Here is a 20,459-nt window from a genome sequence, read left to right as displayed (position 1 = left end):
CACGTGCTCCATTTTCTCGGTGATGGGTCTTCATACGCTTGGCAAAGCTCCTCTGACGTCACATTTTCCTGTTCCATTCATCTAAGCCTCAGAGCACAGTTTATGGGCTTTCACCAGCTTGGCTTGCTCCCATGTAAATGCCTCCCATTCGTGTCACTCAGAAGATCCAAAGCTGTTCCAGATGTTACATATAGTATTTCTTGGGATGAGGGCAGTGTCAGTCTATCAACAGTGCCTAAGGTGACTTTTGAAATTGGTAAGAAGCCCTCTCCTATTGGCCAGTTTCTTTTTCTTGGGTGGGATAGATTTACCATTTGATTGACTGTCTTTTTCCTTTGCTCCTGCCCTCAAGAGCCAATTGGTGTTTTTTTGAACATCTACCAAGATTGGGGTGCAAACAATGAGGAGGTGCCCATGCTACCACATTCATGGAAGAGACTGTTAAGGGAACATGATGCTCCCCAAGAACCCAGGCTCAGCCTCAGAACTCTCAGTATGGCATCTCATTAGAACTGGGAGGTGCTGTGACCTTTGGCTTACTTATCATATGATCGAACTTCTAGTCCATACATACATGAAAAAGAGTTAAATACTTAAGGCTATAAAAACCTTATGTAAGTAAGTTGTAATAGATACAAATAAGTTCAGTGAAAGTCGCTCAGTCGTGTCTGACTCTTTGCGACCCCACGGACTTTACAGTCTGTGGAATTCTCCAGGCCAGAATACTGGAGTGGGTAGCCTTTCCCTTCTCCAGGGGATCTTCCCAACCCAGGGTTCAAACCCAGTGTTCCCGAATTGCAGGCAGATTCTTTACCAGCTGAGTCACAAAGTAATAGAGATCAAAGAAAGAAGAGAATTTCCAAAAGAAATGAACAAAGTCTTTCAGGGGAATCTAGAATTTGAACTGAATTTTTTTTTGTATTGAAGTATAGTTGATTTATAGTTTATAGTTTTGGGCTTCCCTGGTGGCTCGGAGATTAAAGCACCTGCCTCCATTGCAGGAGACCCGGGTTCGATTCCTGGGTCGGGAAGATCCCCTGGAGAAGGGGTAACCCACTCCAGTATTCTTGCCTGGAGAATCCCATGGACAGAGGAGCCTGGCGGGCTACAGTCCACTGGGTCTCAAAGAGTCGGACACGACTGAGCGAAGTACTTGTACTTGATAGTTGATTTGCAGTGCTGTGTTGGTTTCAGGTAAACAGCAGAGCAATTCAGTTATAAAAATACACATATTCATTCTTTTTCTCGTATAGGTTATCTCAGAACATTGAGTTTCCTGTGCTATACAGTAGGTTCTTGTTGATTATTCTTTATATAATAGTGTGTGTATATGTTAATCCCAAGCCCTTGATTTATCCCTCCCCACCACGTTTCCACTTTGGTAACCATAAGTTGTTTTGGTACCTATAGGTCTGTTTCTGTTTTGCAAATAAGTACATTTGCATCATTTAAAAAAATAAGTTCCACATTTAATATCATAAGATTTTTGTTGTTCTCTGACTTACTTAGTATGATAATCTCTAGGTCTATGTATGATAATCTCTAGGTTTATGCATGTTGTTGCAAAAAATATTATTTCATCCTTTTTTATGGCTAATATTCCATTGTGTGTATGTACATCTTCTTTATGCATTCCTCAGCTGATGGACATTTAGATCGCTTCCATGTCTTAGCTGCTGTAAATAGTGCTGCAGTGAGCACTGGGGTGCATGTATCTTTTCAAATATGATTTCTTCTGGGTGTATGCCCAGGAGTGGGATTGCTGGATCATATGGTAGCTCTATTTGTAGTCTTTTTAGGAACCTCCATACTGTTCTCCATAGTGGCTGTACCAATTTATAAACTGGATCTTAAAGTGATTAGGTTAGAATCTAAGGTAGATCACTATATACTGCTTAAAATAATTCAGTTGTAGAACTCAAAAACAATAAAGAAACTATATTTGAGGGCAAGGACCAAGTGGTATTAGCTTTCCTTGAGACTTTCCTTGAGACTTACCAGTGCACCCAGTATAGCATCATGAACATATCAAGAATTAGGGGTTGAATGAATTAAATCCAAACAAAAAGGACAGTTTCCTCTAGGATATGTGTACAAAGAAGTAGGGAATGAGGTGCTGGAAGGGGCTGTCAGTAGAGTTCTAAGGCTGAATTTCCAAGCTGGATGCACCAAAGGCAGGTCTTACAGTTTATCCTCTCAGCGTCTGTTCAGTCTCTTTTGCCTTGAGGTCCAGTGGGGAGAGCATGCGCCATCCTCATCCATGTAGGGTCAGCCAGTCTCGGACTTGGCATCTTCTTTGTAAACACTGTCTTGGTGATGGGGGTTCTGGCCTAGGGGCACTCTGTTGGTAACACTTCTGTAACACTGCCACTCAGACATTCACCTCCCTTTTCCCCACACCCACAGAAGACCCTTTATCGGCAACCAGCAATCCCCCCAAATTGTTATAAGACACAGCGTTGAGATATTGCTGTTGCTTTTCCAATGATACCCCCTCAGGCTTGTTCTTATAAGGGACCTGAATTGGCTGGATGTAAGCCCTTATGCCTGGAGCAGCTTCTCATCAGTAAAGAATTTCTCCCCAAAGGATGGTCAGGTAATTTCATAATTAGAGCCTCTCTCTGTATCACTCAACATGCCTAAAATGCTCTGATAACTTTCCAATGCCTGGATTTTTCAAGAAACTTTTAAAAAGGAAAACAAAACCGTAGCCAGGGCCTGGAGTAGAAAAACTGGTTTCTGTTTTTAAAAAAATGAATAAACAACAGCCTTTGAAAAATCTCTATTTAAAAATTCTTAAATTTGCCTCTAAATGCAAGTTGTAATTATTAGAAGTTGGAGTTTACACTGTTGAGTGTAAAAACACCCTCAGGCACAAACTAATCAAGTGTGTATGTCATGCTACGAACTACAGCAAGTTCTTTGTTTGACCCAAAAAAGGCTTGCCAAACAGCAGTTTTTTCTTTGTCAAGTTCCTTTATTGTCTCCTTTTTATTTTCTTGCTACTCCCCCCACCCAACCCCCTTTGAACCTCACTGTAGTATTTAAGAAACTTTGCAGATTCCAGGTTTTATTGATAGTTTTCATCAAGCATGAATTTAAATTTGAGAATAGATTAGGTGTCTTAGCCCTTTTTCTTTTTGATAAATAACAAGAGGTTTCTACTTATGATTTTCTGTCCTCGGGGCTTTATCATTAAGATTAAATAACTGTATTCTCAAGCATGCCACTGCACAAACATCTTTTCAATTATGTGAGTAACAGATGCCTTCACAAAGACACTATTGAAAATTCAGAAAGCATGTTTCCAAAAAAGAAAGGGGAAAAAAAGTATCAGATGACAGAAGAATGTAATTGTTTACCATTAAAATATATCCTTAACTCTTCCACTGAAAACCTCTTGGAACATTTTGTTTTCGTACAAGTTATTACAAAGTTGGATCAAAATGATACATGTTTGGGAGATTGTTGAACATTTCAGAAGTCTGGAACCTGTGGTATCTCACTTACATGGGAATTCAGTGCAATAGTTGTTTATCTGCTTTTACGGATGGACACTGCCTGCTTTCATGGGGAGAGGTGGTGCACATCATGTTGAAAATACTGTAGTGTTATTTGTCTGTTATTCTTGAAATAATGTTCATCTGCCCTTGAAACAGATCCATCCAACTTGATTCTGAGTCAGTCATTGTTTTTGAATTAAGAATTGTTACCACCTTTGCTGGGGCATTGTGGAAGCCTGGGTTGCTATTTACCATCCATGCCCTCTGTTGTGAGCACATATTTTAATCCCTGGGATGTAAAGTCAGCCTTTCTTAAATCCATGTCAACTTTCTTCAGTGTGGTCTTCCCTGGGAAGCTATGGGACTGACTAACGCCAGTCTAGACCCTCTTAGAAGAGGCAAGGAGGCACTGCAGGAGTAAAGCACGAGGAGCACTGAGTCTAGCTGGGGAGGCCATGGGAGCCTCAGACAGGGTAAGAGCTAAGTGCTGCAGGCTGGGGTTCGTGGGAGATGTGATTCTCGCGTTTCTCTTACCGTCTAACATCAGGTTGTGCTGGATACATCCAGGGTTACCACCTTTCGGAGAGTCGTGGCGTGGTTATCCTGGCGTACGGGTACGAGGAGCAGTGTGGCCAGTGCTGCAGCCATAGGGCTGCTCCTGTGGGACCGCCGTGACCCTTGGTGGAATGGCCGGTGGAATGGCCATGTGTGTATTCTGTAGGTCTGCTGGCTCTGAGAAAAGGAGGGTGCTCACCCTGATTCTGCCTTAGGAGCTTGGACTTCCCTTAACCCAGGAGTGATCATTTCGGTATTTTCCCAGTGTTGGTGCTTCTCAGATAATTTCTGAAGATATACAGCTACCTTGCTGAGATGAAGACAGGTCAGAGAGGCAGATCGTATTTGAACTCAAACTTTGGCACACAATAGCTATATGCTTTTCACTAGTCCTTTAATAGTTATTTCACACTTAACCTCCGTTTCCTCCTCAACAAATTGATGATAAGGTATACAAAGTGCCTGGTGTTATTAGGAACTTAATACATGACTCAGCTGCTATTAATACTGTAATGCCTAATCAATATGTAAGACAACCAGAAGTTTCTTTCCCCACCCTCTGACCTCATCCCCTACCCCCACAGCCCACATAACTTCAGTTCAGGGACCTGTCATCCTGGACCTTCCTCTGCACACTGACCCTCCTTCATGAGAGTCAAGCCACCGACTTGATGGATCCCAACATGTCTTTCCTTTCATTGCTTAGTTAGGTTCACAGTCACTCCACGACTATTGGAAGGTTTCAGAGTCATCAATGGGCCTAAGAAACACCCCTCCTGCCACTTCCAGGGGGCAAATGGAGACTGTCAGTGTCTTCAAAAGGTCTTCATCTTTAGCTTCCCCCTGAGTAAGAAATGAAGCCCCTGGTAAACTAATCATTCTCTTAAGGAAGTGATTCCTCTGAAGACAAGTGGCCATGTTTTGTTGATAAGGGGCTGCATACCTTTTTGGTATCTTAGGGCAGAATATAAATGATGCTCTTTATACCTCCTTCCTCTGTAAAGAACTCTGGACAGTCTACCCTTGGTAGCTCGTGGCTTAACCTAAGTCTTTGACGCAGAACCTATGTCGTGTTCTCCCACCGTTTTCTTTGCTAAGGTGGGTCCTGCCATTGACTTGTTCTCCATGGCCTACCTGTGAGCATGGCACCTCCTTCCATGGTTTGCTGTTGAAAGCTCTGAGTTCACATCTTCATCTGTTGGAAGGTGACACCGAAGTCCTCTTTCTCATCTCTCTCTGTTACTGACACTTTGCTCCTCACACACTGCACACCAGTTTTTTCTGCTCCACTGAAACTCACACTGTAAAAGGGTAGAGATCTTCATCCAGAGCCCACATTTGTCTTAGATGGAGCTTGGCTTATAAAAGGACAGGAAAGAGCAGCCCGATTACTATTATATTCAACCAGTGTGTGTTCCCTGAGGAAACATTCTGACTTCTCCTCACCTTGACAGAGCTCATTTGTGTATTAGACTTTAGTTTTGGTACCTAGCTTCCCCCCGCCCCAGCTAATGCTCTTTCTCCATTTTTAGAGTGATGGTCTGACACCTTGAGCTGGAGGTGAACAGAATGGGAGATTAGAACTTACCGTATTTCCTGCAACCTTAACAAGTTTGTGTACTTTACCTTTGAAAAAGAATAAATATGCCTCTCTTGGCTCCATATTTGGTGAAAGATTGCTTCCCACACTTCACAGCAAAGTTGTGTATTTTCAGTTTCTGGCTGAGAAGGGAAATGTCCGGCCAAACCTTAGAATTTATCAGCCCTGGAGTCAACTTGAAGGTATAATGACTCCATTTGGGATCATATCAGGTCTGAAGCCCAGTGGAACCAATGTATTATTTCCTTTCTACTGACATGGAAAAATGTACTAGTTATAGTTTTTTACTATAGCAGTAGTAGCATTTGTGGCCTGATACATACACCAACATTTTTCCCTCTGCCCCTAAAATATTCTGCTCCAAGGGCACTGGTAGATCTCTAGGCCTGGGATTTTTGACTGATCTGATAGCAGAAAAGTGCCTATGAAGTAACTTGGGTGAGTCTGAGGTTCAAACGCAACCCTAAAGACTTGCTGCTTCTCCTACTCTTCAGACTGAATCAGTCCCAGACATTATTATAATATCATTTTTCAAAGCTCTATAAATAGATAGATTCTCATTTCTCCTCTTAAGCACTGTTTGCTAAATGTTTTGGCCCCAAAGTTCAGTCATCCCATGCAAGCATTAATCAATACAGGAGACATTAGTGGTCACTCATTCTGATGAGATCTGACAGTATTCTTCCTCTGCCTATGAGGAGGGGAGGGGAATGTTGCTTAATAAAGATGAAGGTCTTTGCTTCTTTTGTATGAAATGCAAATGATGAGGACATGTGCGATATACATTTCTTGAATGTGAGGCTGCTGCTTTTTGTTGAGAAAGAGAGGCAAGGCCCTGGAGGATTTCAGAATTTGTAAATATAAAATTATCTGCCTTCGTGTTTAAAAATAATAATAAAAGGGAGAAAGAGTTGGCAGGTTGCCGGATTACTTACATTACAGTAATAGATTTGCTGACCCTTGACTTCTGCTGTAGAGAAATGTATTGAATTTTTCATAATATCAGATGAGGCAGATCTAAAACCCCAGTATACTGAGCACCATTATTTAACTTGAGATTTAACAAAGCCGAAATCTTTTCAAACCAGCAATTTCTTGTATGATGATAATTTAGTGGCTCAGATGCTAATAAATCAAGGTTATAATGCCATTGATTTGTTAATTTTAACTTGGGTTGATTGTAAGTCATCTTTATTTAAGGAAAAAAAAAGGAGAAAGAAGAAAAAAATCTTGCTTTTCACAGCGACTGAATTTAATAAGAATCTCCATGATAGCAAAAGGCTCCCCTACTGTTTCTGCTTTGGGGTGGAAAATGTTGTTCTCGTATTATTCCTAGGGAAAAATAAAATCTCATGCTGCTACAAATCTTATGCCTATGGAAAAATGTTATTTTTTAATACATAGTGGCTTACCTTTTTCAGATCCATTAATGGCATTGTAAATAAGCATTTTGCTAATCTGAAATGTGAAATCTGGGTAATAGTAGAGGCCCATTTATCTGCCTAGCTTTCAATCCTCAGACTACATTAGATCGGGGGCGGGGTGGGGTGGGGCGGGGAATCTCTCTGGATTTCCTAATGAATATATTGCTTCTCTTCCCTATTACTTCTACCCATCAAAAACCCAAACCACATTCTTAAGAGTTGCAGCCCATTGAAAATATTTCTCCTGTGTAATGAGTTCTCGGGGGCTGAATGCATTTTTGCTTTTATCTGTACAGTTTAGAAGCTGATTAAATCTTTGTTGTACTACAAATATTTAAGGAATAATCTTCCGCAAGGCACAGTCATTTTGCATTATACTAAATTCTTTATACAATACAATGTTTCCTGCGTTGGGCAGTGTTGACCTTATGTTGGCCACCCTGTTTTTAATGGTATCACACGTACGTTAAACATTTAAATGTTTAGAAACCTATACTAGCTTTCGTCCTCTTGTGCTGTAAAAACTTCTAATAATCAGATGATAAGATCATATCCTGTGGAGTAATTGTGTTGTACCATGACAGGGTAACTGAAAAAACATTCAGTGAAAATTGCACCAAACGGAAATCACTATATTAACAGCGATTGTTTGTGAGCTGGGTGAGAGACCATGAGCTGTTCTTCAGGGTTTAGCTGGTCATATTTCTACTTGTTTCCTTTTAGCTGCTGCCTTTCTTGTTTTATTTTGGGAGCTTTTATTCCCTGAGCCACTATAATTATCTTTCAGTGATTTAGAAAGGAAAAAAAAAATCACTCAATTGACCTTTATACACACATACACACACACACACACACACACACACACCCCCCTCTGGAAGCCTTGAACAAGCAGCGTTTGTGTTTGGATTCAGTTTTACCTTAGTCATGCCTCTTTCCAGATACAAGAAACATTTAATTCCAGATTTCCTGCTTCTGGCTTCAGGCCTTTGACCAGCAAAGTGAAATGTATTTTTTATTGCTGCCGTCCAGCCAGCTGCTGAGTTGAGTGAAGGGAAAAAAAAAAAAAAAAAAGAAAGGGAAAAGAAATGAAATAGAAATGTTGCCCTGCCTCTTCAACTTGCAACACTGTATAAGGAAATTAAAATCTCCCTAGCACCCATCTAGAAAGCTGGGTTGGCTCAGGACTCTCAGGACCCGTGGGAGTGTGGCGACTCTTGGTGCAGCGGCCACGTTATTCTGTTGGTCTCTGCTTCCTCTCCTCTCCTTCCCCACCCTCAGGTAATGCTGAAGGGAGCCCCTCATGGTGTCACCATCTCAATTAGGGAGTGGAGCTGGAGGGGAGAGGGTGGTACCAACAAACAATAACCATTGAAATACCCAGGCTTCAATGCTCCTTGGGTTCCCATGGCAACCAAACAAAAGTAAAACAAACCTATCTGTCCTAACAATAAAAATATGTTTTCATTAAAGTCAATTTAACATATTCTTCCTAATTTAAAATATTCAATGCATTTTGCTCCTGGACAAAAATCCCCAGCCTGCCACTATTGAAGGGAATGAAGTCGCTGGCAGAACTATGCAGATAAAAGCAATTAGGGGAATGTTGGGGACTTCACAGATGAGACGAAATACATTCAAGTATGAACAGGATTGCTTTTTTCTCTCTTCTTCTGCTTAGTTATGCTTTTTATTATATAAACATTAACTGTAATATTACAGTGGGAAGCAGGTATTTGGCAGCCACATATTATTTTAGTAAGTCTGCATAGAGAGAACAGTTTCCAGTTTTAGCAGCTGTAACATGTTTAAACTCAGTTTGTAATGGGATCTGAAGATAACTATTCCCCATGGGCTGTGTTGATCTTCATGGCTGGCCCACTGCCAGATGCAGGGCTCGAAACTATTATTCACGCCTTCTTGCACATACCTTGTCCGAGCATGCTCAGTAAATGAATTTCTTGTCTACTGTGCTGTAAATTGGGATTTGACTTTCCCATAATTTACTTGGTATTTTATTAAAGACTGAAATATTACGATCACAAATATCCCCACATTTGTACTCACAAACCTGAACAGTTGTGTATGTTTAAGTAGTTAAGATCCAAATTGCATAGTTAGAAACCAATATCAGAATAGCTAACAAATATTCAAACCAAAGAAGGTTTTGCCTGGGAGTCTTCGTTTAAAAATAATTAGGGTTCCCCATATTTGAACAGATTTATGTTGTTTATAAGCCAAGTACATTTTCTTCATTGAGTCAACTTGTCTTATTTAAAACAAATTATGTTTGCTGTATTAAAGTTCATATTTTTAAGGCTGAGTCTTGTATTAATCCCACAGTGAGTCATTAATCATACCAAATGCATTATAAAAACTTTAATCATTGAAGTTGAAACTGAGATTGTAATGCAATCCATCCCTTTTAATTACATCAGCTATTTTTCCCTTTCAGATCAAGCACTATGTCGCAAAGGGAAAACAGATTAAAACTAGAGCTGTTTGATGTTTCTCTTTTTAGAGCAATTTTATGTACTTTGTTTTAAAAGTTATATAATTAAAATGCTTGAATTTTTCAGCCCTCTGGTTTTTGTGGCTTGAATGTTCTGTCTTCTTTCTCTCTGGGGCCCTCTTTAACTCGGTACCCCAAAACAGAGCTCCTGGTCCTGGAGCCCCCTTCCCACCTCAGGGCTCTGGCTAAGACAGCCGCCTCTCCACTGGGCTGTGTTTGCCTTGTGTGACCTCTTTATCTTAAGCGTCTGGTCTACATTTTGACATGAATGAAAACAAACTTTGGATAGGGTAACTCAGGCAAATTATTTTATCTTTTTGGGGCCTTAGTTGCCTCATCTGTTGAAACAGGAATAACAACAGTAATACTAATACTCCACAGGGACATTGCACATTGTGGATATTACATGAAATAACCTGTATAACGTATCTAGGCCATTACCTTGCAGAATGTAACCCTCAGGGGCTCTGACTATTACTGTTTTGTTCACTGCTGTATCTTGGTTTCCAGAACACTGCCTGACACATAGTCGGTGCTCAATAAAGAGCTGTGGGCACAATGGTAATGAATGGCAGCTTTTGTTATAGTTGCTGTTATTGTGATGTTGCTATTGGAATTTGGCCAGGTTCCATGGACAGTGATAATGATGTGATTTTTGGATGTGTCCACTTGTATCCTTGGTGTACAGATTTGCAAAATGAGAAAGAGGTCTTTTAAAGAAGTATATAAGTTACCAGGTGCTGGTTTTGACCGGGAAAGATGAAGGCACTTGATAAATTGCTTGTACTGAGAAAAAACATGCACCCCCACAGCATCGACATTGCTACTGGCATTGCCAGCCTGGCTGATCCTCTCTTCTGATGCTCTTTCAGGTTAATCCTGCCGTATGAAAGGTTTATTAAAGGAGAGGAAGATAAGCCCCTGCCTCCAATCAAACCTCGAAAACAGGAGAACAATTCACAGGAAAACGAGAATAAGACAAAAGTATCAGGAGCCAAACGCATCAAACATGAAATCTCTAAGAGCAAGAAAGAAAAAGAGAATGCCCCAAAGCCCCAGGATGCATCAGAGGTGAGTTGTGCTCCTCTACAGAAGTCTGTCTGGGAGGTGGGGCCTGCCTCGGGGTCTCCTGGAACCTTGCACTCAAAGCCTCATCCCTGCCCAAGACAACATCAGGCTGTGAACCCTAACCATCTGAACTTCACAGGTCCCCCAGGAGTGGGCCTTCTGGGGCAGTGCGAGTGTTGAATGGGATAGGCCAGGAATAGGATCTGGAAGGAAGCAAAAACATGGTGTAGAAAGCTGAGTGCAGAGGCCGACTTCAAGACAGAAGGAGTCAGAGCTTCTGCTCTGAAAGCCAAGGGACTCTGATGTGAAAAATGTGCCCTTTCACAGCCAGTCTGTCTGAGGAGTGGGTGTGACTTTAAAACACTCACCCGTGGGATCCGCCGTGTCTCTGCAGAACTGTTTGGGAAACTTCAGAGGCTTGTTTGCCTCTTGTAACTGACCTCTGTGCAACAGCCTTGGGTTGAGACCAATTTAGAAACATCTTAAGTACATATTATTTATAGGGGAATTTTGAAGTGGTTCCTCTGAAACCATGATTATCTCTCTTGTTAACAGGTAGTTTCTGAACCTTTTAAAATAAGTCCCAGCTACCCACAGCCCCCAGCAGCCCTTTGGTAGAAGCCATTACTGTCAGTGTCCAGCCAGTCATGGGGGCTGATCTGGGCTCTGTTTCAACATGAATAATAAAAAACTCTGCTGCCCATTAAAAAAAAAAAACAACAACAAAACTTAGCAGCCACATTTGGAGACAGCATGTTCTGAGATTCAACCCCTGAGGGAATTTTGGTCCTGATATTAAACACCCCCTAAAAATCAGGTTTATAATGAACACGTAAGAGACTCCCTAATTAAACATTGGCCTAAAACACACAACACACACCTCAATCTCCTAACTAGAAATTAACTTACCCAACTGACTCCTGTGTAAGAAGATATTAATACCAAGAAGAGAAATTTGTTTTTTTCTTTCATAATTATTTTAAACTCTAATAATTAAAAGGGAGGAAAGGAAATGAGGCAGAGGTTTCTAAACATCTGCAAGCTTGCAATATAAATGGCCAAAAGCAAGGAAATTCCAAGTTAAGGCTGACATTCCATTCTTCCTTGATCTTGTTGGCTTGCTGATTTATTACAGGGCTTGGGATCAGTGAGTTCTATTAGATACCATATGCACAGCATTGCCAAAGCACAAGAGGACAAACTGAGGACCCAGAGGCCAGGTGACCTTTGAATGGCTCCACTCTGGGCATGAAGATTTGTGAGTTGAGGGAGGAATCCTCAGCCATGCCCTGAGCCCATCAGCTGGGGAAAGACCATTGTCAAGAGTCAAGCCTGATGCCCTGTGGGCCACAGAAACCCTGAAAGCCTTAAGACTCCCTGTTTCCTATAGGCCCCAACAGGTTCTCTCAGGAACTATGAGTATCTAAGTGACCAAGGTCATTATGATCAGGGTACCTAAACTACTTGGAATCCCACACCCTCTCCAAGGTTGACCCAACGGTAAGAATTGCGCCTCTCATCTCCTACACAGACTCCTGTTATTGAGCGAGTATATTTCTTTTCATTGACTGTGTTTTGGAGTTTGAATTTTATTGTTTTTATTGTCATTGTTTTTTTTATTTTTGATGTTTTCAATGTGAAGCAGTGAACTCAGTGGAATAAAAAGCACTTCTAGTCAAACCCACTATCTTCAAGTAATCGGATTTCAAGCTTTGTGGGGGAAGGTACCATTTAACATACCAAGACAAATCATAAAATGCCATCCTAGAAAAAGGGTCCTTAACTTTTTTTCTGCCTAGCTTTCAAAGACTTTCTATACCAAAAACTAGAATTTCATGCAACTCAAGGCCTCGGTCACATAAATATCAGTGGGACTGAGAATCCCCCACAGCCCCATAAGAATCTCTTTTAAATCCAATTTGCCTCTTCCCCTTACCATTCTCATTTTTCTGTATTTTCATGTAATATATAAGCTCCAGAGACCAATGATGATTGTTAATGTAGAACAAATAATGATATTTGTACTGGAAAAGGCAGCTATTAGTACAAATAGAAAAAGGAAAAGATGATAAGCATCCTTAGAAAATAGGGATATCTTGAAGTGGATTTAAGGAGAAATCTCTATGAAATGGGTATGATTCCTTAAAACTTTTGTTCCTATGCATCCCTCCACCAGCATCCTCAGTCTTGCCCCAAAATGCTAAAGGAAAGAAGTGTCCACCACTTAACAACAAAGAAGAAAAACATTCATGAATAAGATGGAGGGAGAGAAAAAACACCAGCTTGATACAACTGTTTTGTGACTGTTCTCCCCCACACACATGTCAGGGCAGAATAACAGAAGTTTTGAAAGAACTTGCCAGTCAGCTGGGTCCCAGATGGAAAGTTAAGGTGACCTTCTAAGGTCAAAGTTTGCAGAGCTACACAATGCAATGAATGGGTCGAATTGTGCCCACAACTTCTGTCAACGGGGACACATAAAGAGCATCCATCTCATTGACTACAATGTATTTCAATGAACAAAAAAGCTGTATTTGTGGTGGCACTCACTGCTTGAATTCTGACAACTTCATTTTCAGCTTTAATGGACATGGAGTTTGCTGTAGCCTAGAAGGACTGAGTCCTATCCCTTGGGTAGACGGGCTGATTTTGCATCTGTATAATTTTTCAGTATTTTAGTCTTACCTGCATGTCATCTGGCTCTGGGTATAAAATAAACACTTAAGCATCACTAATTTTATGCACCATAAAATTTAACACATTAGGACGATACTTGGTCTCCTAAAGAAAAACAAGCGATTATAGTAAGTTTGTCGCTTGTTGACATGGGGTTGGATTTTGTAAGATGCTTAAAAAAAAAAATCTTTCTCCAAAGTGTCATAAAGCACAACATGTAATTTAAAACCCATTTGGATAATTGACTGATTTGACAAGAAGACAACCTCAGAATTAAACTGTATATTAGAATCAAGAAGGAGTGATATGATTGTACACCAGCAGTATGTAACTGTGCTGTTTTGATAGGTATCTCTTAAGGGACTGAAGTGAATATGCATATTTCTCCTAATGCTTTCTGTAATTTAGATTTCTTTGTTTAGAGCCATGATTGGGGAGTAATAAAGCTTTATAGAAACTCAATGAGCTGACTGACAAGCTTGTTTTCAGAAATCTGCTGTGTGTAACATTTTATTTCATAGCATAAAGTGTCAATGCATTTGGCTTCCTTCTGACCATCTTTTGCAATATCTTACCAGGTTTCGTCAGAGCAAGAGAAGGAACAAGAGACTGTAAACCAGAAAAGCATCACTGAGCCTCTCCCAATAGCAGACACAAAGAAAAAATTGGAAGGGTACCAGGATTTTGCAGCAAGGCCCTTGGTGTCCCAAGCAGACCCAGAAAAGGACAGTGAAACAGATCAAGGTGCCAACAGTGAGAAGGTGGCAGAGGAGGCAGGAGAGAAGGGGCCTGCCCCTCCACTGGCGAGTGCCCCTCTGGCCCCGACTCCCGGCACTGGCAAACAGTCCCTTACCTCTCCCAGTGCTCTCGTGGACTCAAAAGAACCCAAGCCCTGCTGTTTTACAGAGAGCCCTGAAAATGAGCTCCAAGAAGCATCCTTCCCTGGCTTCTCCACCACGCAGCCCCCACTGGCAAACCAGAGTGAGGTGGAGGATGACAAGCTCCCTGCGATGGCGGATTACATTGCCAACTGCACCGTGAAGGTGGACCAGCTGGGCAGTGACGACATCCACAATGCACTCAAGCAGACCCCGAAGGTCCTTGTGGTCCAGTCGTTTGACATGTTCAAAGACAAAGACTTGACTGGGCCCATGAATGAGAACCATGGACTTAATTACACCCCACTGCTTTACTCAAGGGGGAACCCAGGCATCATGTCCCCGCTGGCCAAGAAAAAACTTTTGTCCCAGGTCAGCGGAGCCAGCCTCTCCAGCAGCTACCCTTATGGCTCCCCACCCCCTTTGATCAGCAAAAAGAAAGTGATTGCGAGGGAGGACCGGTGCTCGAGTTTGTCCCAGGCCCATCATGGCCAAAGCACTGACCACATGGCAGTCAACCGGCCATCGGTGATCCAGCACGTCCAGAGTTTCCGTAGCAAGCCCTCAGAGGAGAGGAAGGGCATCAGTGACATTTTTAAGCATGACAAACTAAGTCGATCGGAGCCCCACCGCTTCAGCTTCTCCAAGCATCACCTTAGCCCCCTGGCCGACTCCTATGTCCTAAAGCAAGAAATACAGGAGGGCAAGGAGAAACTGTTAGAGAAAAGGGCGCTTCCCCACTCCCACATGCCTAGCTTCCTGGCCGATTTCTACTCATCTCCCCACCTCCACAGCCTCTATAGGCATACCGAACACCATCTGCACAATGAACAGACATCCAAGTACCCCTGCAGGGACATGTACAGGGAAACGGAAAACAGTTCTTTTCCTTCCCACAAACACCAAGAGAAGCTCCACGTGAATTATCTGGCGTCTCTACATCTGCAAGACAAAAAGGCGGCTGCAGTGGAAGCCCCCACAGATGATCAGCCAACGGATCTGAGCCTTCCCAAGAACCCCCACAAACCCATCGGCAAGGCCCTGGGCCTGGCCCACTCAGCGCCTGGACCCCAGGAGAGCAAGGGCGCCTCCCAGTTCCAGGTCATAAATAGCCAGAGTCGAGACTGTCACCCCAAGGCCTGTCGGGTATCGCCTATGACCATGTCAGCCCCTAAAAAATACCCTGAAGCGCTTTCCAGGTCGGGAAAGCCTCACCCTGTGAGACTGGAGAATTTCAGGAAGATGGACAGCATGGTCCACCCCATCCTCCACCGGAAAATGAGTCCTCAGAACATTGGCGCAGCGCGGCCCATCAAGCGCAGCCTGGAGGATTTGGACCTTGTAATCGCTGGGAAAAAGGCCCGGGCCGTGTCTCCTCTGGACCCCGCCAAGGAGGTCTCTGGGAAGGAGAAGGCCTCGGAGCAGGAGAGCGAAGGCAGCAAGGCCGCACACAGTGGGCACTCTGGGGGCACCTCGGAAGGCCACAAGCTGCCCCTCTCCTCCCCCATCTTCCCAGGTTTGTATTCCGGGAGCCTGTGTAGCTCGGGCCTCAACTCCAGGCTCCCGGCTGGGTACTCTCATTCTCTGCAGTACTTGAAAAACCAGGCTGTGCTCTCTCCACTCATGCAGCCCCTTGCTTTCCACTCGCTTGTGATGCAAAGAGGAATTTTTACATCGCCGACAAATTCTCAGCAGCTATACAGACACCTGGCTGCAGCCACACCCGTAGGAAGTTCATATGGGGACCTTTTGCACAACAGCATTTACCCTCTAGCTGCTATAAATCCTCAAGCCGCCTTCCCATCTTCTCAGCTGTCATCCGTACACCCCAGTACGAAACTGTAAGCCCGGCCCTGCCCAGCATCCCAAATGGCGACATGGTTAACAGTGCTTCGCTCCTGCGCCTGGGGTGATGGCTTGGAGAATTAGAAGTCAGTATTTCTTCTAATCTGGGGGTGAGATCAGTCCTGGCCTAAGGGGCCCGGAGGGGAAGTGAACATACCTGGTATTTCTGGGATGACTCCGGCCTTGGCTGGTCAATCTTGACCCCTTCCGACACAGAGGCCCTCGCACCCTAGATGGTTCACTTTGCACGGGGGTCTTGTGAAGGGATTCACGTGTATCCAGAAGAACTTAGAGGACTCCATCTGAGTTCTGATGGTCAGGAAACAATCTGGGCAAAAAAGGGTAGACATTTCAGAGGACGGGGCAAGGAAGACTGGCAAACATGCCAAGGGATGCCCCCTCTTCATAAAACTCTCCAAGGTTCAATCAATGCAATGTATAGTAAAACTTCAATAGATCTTTCATTTTGACACTATTAAACAATCCAGAGAAGTAAACACTGTTAAACTGACTGTATATATTTGCTTCTTAAAACTACCCATATCACTGTTTGCTCACCTAATTTATATACAGGTAGTCCCTATTTTTCTCCCGGTTTCTTGTCCTTTTTTTTTTTTTTTCTTTTTTTAATTAAACAGTATCGCTTTTATTTGCAGGTCGTTTATTTTGTTTTAAAGACTGACTGTCCCAGTTGTTGATGTGTGTTTGTAATTTTTCCACATCTTATTTTGAGCAGCTTTGGGTGGTAATGTTATTGTTTACAAATTGAAGCAACTGATTCTAGTGGAACAAATGAAAAAAGAAACCGTTGAGCACACGACAGTGCAAAGAACGTTCCTTTGCAAATCTGCAATTTAAGGATTTTGTTCCTCATAAATGGCATAGTTGAAAGAGCTTATACACTGCTTACTTACCCTGCCAAATGCTCTGCTTTGAAGTATTGGGTTATGTGAAAACATTGAGCATTGTACTTACCTTATCTAGGCTGTGAAACTGTCCTACATACCAGAGGAATCATAAAAACAAAAACCTCACTGGCAGCAAGCTGCTGAATAACAAGAGTCTAGAGGACATATTTGTGGGCTGCACAGATATTTTAGGAATTTCAGAAATTAGAACAGAAGCCAAAATGATTTACATTGGTGTTGGCAAAGATCCCTTTAAACAGTCTGGGAAAGGGGGTTGGGAAGAGGATGGAGCTTGACTATCCAGAAGAAAGTGAGTAGTGGGAGGCCCAGGTGCCAGCTACCTGCCCTGGGCCACAGTCTTTCCAGTAATAGGTTGTCACATTGCCTCATCAGGTGGGTTTCTTGCTATTCCCAAGAAGAACCTCACAGGCCACATCTTCGGGGGTAGCTGGCATACTGGATTACTCATTTCCCAAGCAAGCCATCCTCCTTGGGTTACGGGGTGTGAGATTCGTGTGTGTGCACACAGTTTTTGTGCCATTTTTTAACCACCTGGCAATACAGTCCACTGAATGATGTTCTTTACTGTTGGAAAGAAATGGTTAAGCTGTTCACGCAGTCAGAAGATGTAAAGAATGTATATTGTCATTCTTGCCACTTTATCCTATAGGCTGACAAGATGTAACATCAAGGTGGATGCATTTTTCTAAGTGTGTTAAAAGTCTATCGACACAGAGAGTGGACTTTCCTTCCAGGTCGCAAGCCCCGCTAAAACTGCTTTGATGAACTCCCCAGCCAACCCTCCCCTGCCCCAAAACGACTGGTAGACATTAGAATCATAGTTATCCAAGTCTTTTACCTCTGAGATATTTAATTCTATGAAAATTGATGATAATTTTCAACTTCTAAATAGGTAACTCGACTGAAACATAATCAAAACTGGTAAACAATGAAACTGGCTCTTAAACCAAGCCATGCATGCCGTGCATTTGTATTGAAATGTCTCTATGATACGAAGCCAAATATTCAATGTAACATACTTAATATCCAAAGGTGGAAACAAAAGAATGTAGAGATCTAGTGTTAAGAGTTCCATTTGCTTCAATTAATTATTTACCTTCCTGTGGAATAATATATACATATATATATATTTAATAGAACCATAGATAGACTAGTAGAATTTAGATTATAAATGTGTGAATGCAGATTATCCTGCTATTGCACAAGATAGAGTGGGGGAAAATAATCTCAATTGCAGCTGGCAAAATGCTGGCTGGAACATATATAAGAAAGTTGCACTAGACTGAATGGTCACAGAATCAGAGGACACGGAAGAAGGGGAAACACCAGTGTTTCTGCGGCTGACACGGACTAGATCCTACATGGTGTCTATGAGTTTGTTTCTCAAAACCGGGGCCTGTGTCCCCTGTGGAGCGCACCTATCTGTTCTGAAGAGGGGGCATTTGTTTTCCCCGCTGCAATGATTTCAGTCTGGTTTCATCATGTTGGAATTTGATCACACCATTTTCAAACAATGTTAACATAGTCCAGCTTTTGTTTTTCTCATCTCTTCCGAGAGGAGACTCACTGTTTCTGTCTGAGGAAGCTCATACCCTCGGCAAAACATCAGGACAAGTAGAGAGAGAGGAGGGTATACATTCCCAACAGAAGCAGTGTGTTATTTGTTTTAAAACTCTGAACAGAGATCTTGGAAATCTTTCAAAAAGACCATTGAATTCTTCATTGGCCGAGAACTACATTTTAAAAAGTCTTAAATAGGGCTTTGTTTGCATTGTTTGAGCTCAAGGGGCCTTATTATTGAATGGCGTTGCACAAGCCTTTGTGCAATCAAACCATTGTTATTGGTAGTTCTGTAAAGGAAACTGTGGAATCTAATTGGCAGTGGAGTCATAAATCTATTTACTAAGTGCGGCTTCCAAGAAATGTTGCAATTCAAAATGCACTAAGACCGTGATTTACTGGAGATTTGGAGATTCTAAATAATACTTTTTAAAAACCTTTCCATGCAACTTCTGGTTTAGCTTTTGGCAACTCAACATTAAAGAAAAAAACAAAAAAACCAGCCCAACCAAGTTTCAGAATTAAGTATTCTCCTAGTAAGTGATTGGAACTTGTAATATTTGCCACAGGACTGACTTATTTATTTACTAGCTAGAGGCTCTTAAGTTCACTTGTTTATCAGGGCATATACAGAAGGGTTTGTTAAAACTCGACATTGACTTTACAACTTTCTGACCTGGTGCATGAATTCTCAAGTACTGTATTTCACTGTGTTGGTGTGTCTGATGGAAATTTCAAGGTGATCCCACAAAAATATTTTATGTAGTGTGCCTTCAAAGAGAACTCTTATTTCTCTTCACTTGTTGTCCCACAAAGTCACATTTGGTGGTGGTCAGCCAAGTCCCATCTGGTCTAGTTTTATCCTTGTCCCAATTTTTAAGAAAAATGGGAACAAGTTTGCCCTGGTGAGACCCACACCATTGCAATGATTATCTTGAGCACTTAAATTCCAGTGTTGGCTGTTGATGTATTTGATATTCTGCTTGTCTCCCCATGGTTGAAATATGTCTGAAGAATAGCAGCATAATCTCTTGGCTGTTTATACTTTTTTAAACTTTCCTGTGTTGTAAATATTGTATACTTTTGGTGATTCCAGCTATGTAACCTCTATGCTCTGTAAGGTGATTATTTGTATATAGCAACATGGCCCAGTGATATTATATAGGTTCCCAATGGAGAGGTTATTGAGTGACCTTTGCATTAGTTTAAACACTACCAGAAAAATGCTGAGCCAACTATAAACACTCAATTTTGTATGTTTTCCAAATTGTACTTATTACTGCTTTTGATACTGTATTACGTGCCAATAGTTTCCCAATCACATAGCAGGCAAGAGATATTTTGTACTTTTTGATCCACTGTAATATTTAATAAAAAATGTTACTATCTGTTTCCTTTTGGGTGTAATCTGTCAACTTCCTCCTGAGTGCCCTGTGGCCTCCACCAGAGTACTTTCCTTCAGGCTGTCTCCAAATAGAATAATAACGATGATGTCTGTCTGTGGAGAACCTACTGGGTGCCCAATTGGCATACAGTATCTTTACCCTTCACACCCTCATGTAAATATGGTTCTGCCCATTTTACTGATGCAAAGACTGAAGCTTAGACTGGTAAATCAACTTGCCCAAGATCATCTAGCTAACAAATTGGCAGAGCTGGGATATGAACTCAGGGCTCTTAAATCGACAGCTTCTTCTATATACCACGCTTCTCTCCTGGCAAGTAACAAAAACGACAATTTACTTACTTGGTCAACAAAGACTGATTCATGTCTCAACTTCCAGGCATATTTATTAGGAGCTGGGATTACAATTTTGAGTAGAAGATAAACTATACCATCTCTGGAGCTTATAAGACTAATGGGAAAGAGAGTTAATCAAATAGTCACCCACATAAATATAAAACCTCAAGC

General features: G+C 42.0%; 1 protein-coding gene across 2 annotated transcripts in view; it reads left to right on the top strand.

Annotated features, from left to right (window-relative positions):
• ARID5B (AT rich interactive domain 5B (MRF1-like)) overlaps positions 1 to 19,938 on the top strand; it is a 193,455-nt gene extending 173,517 nt beyond the window's left edge. For both annotated transcript variants that reach the window (XM_010857414.1, XM_010857415.1), the window contains 2 exons: positions 10,464 to 10,662; positions 13,914 to 19,938. In XM_010857414.1, coding sequence (XP_010855716.1) covers positions 10,464 to 10,662; positions 13,914 to 16,058 — 2,344 coding nt within the window. In that variant the 3' untranslated portion in view covers positions 16,059 to 19,938. The remainder of the gene's footprint in view (positions 1 to 10,463; positions 10,663 to 13,913) is intronic.
• Positions 19,939 to 20,459: the final 521 nt, after the last annotated feature.

This window comes from Bison bison, unplaced genomic scaffold (assembly GCF_000754665.1).
Source record: "Bison bison bison isolate TAMUID 2011002044 unplaced genomic scaffold, Bison_UMD1.0 scf7180017864380, whole genome shotgun sequence".
Classification (NCBI taxonomy): Eukaryota; Metazoa; Chordata; class Mammalia; order Artiodactyla; family Bovidae; genus Bison; species Bison bison.
This window is presented reverse-complemented; position numbering and strand designations above follow the sequence as displayed.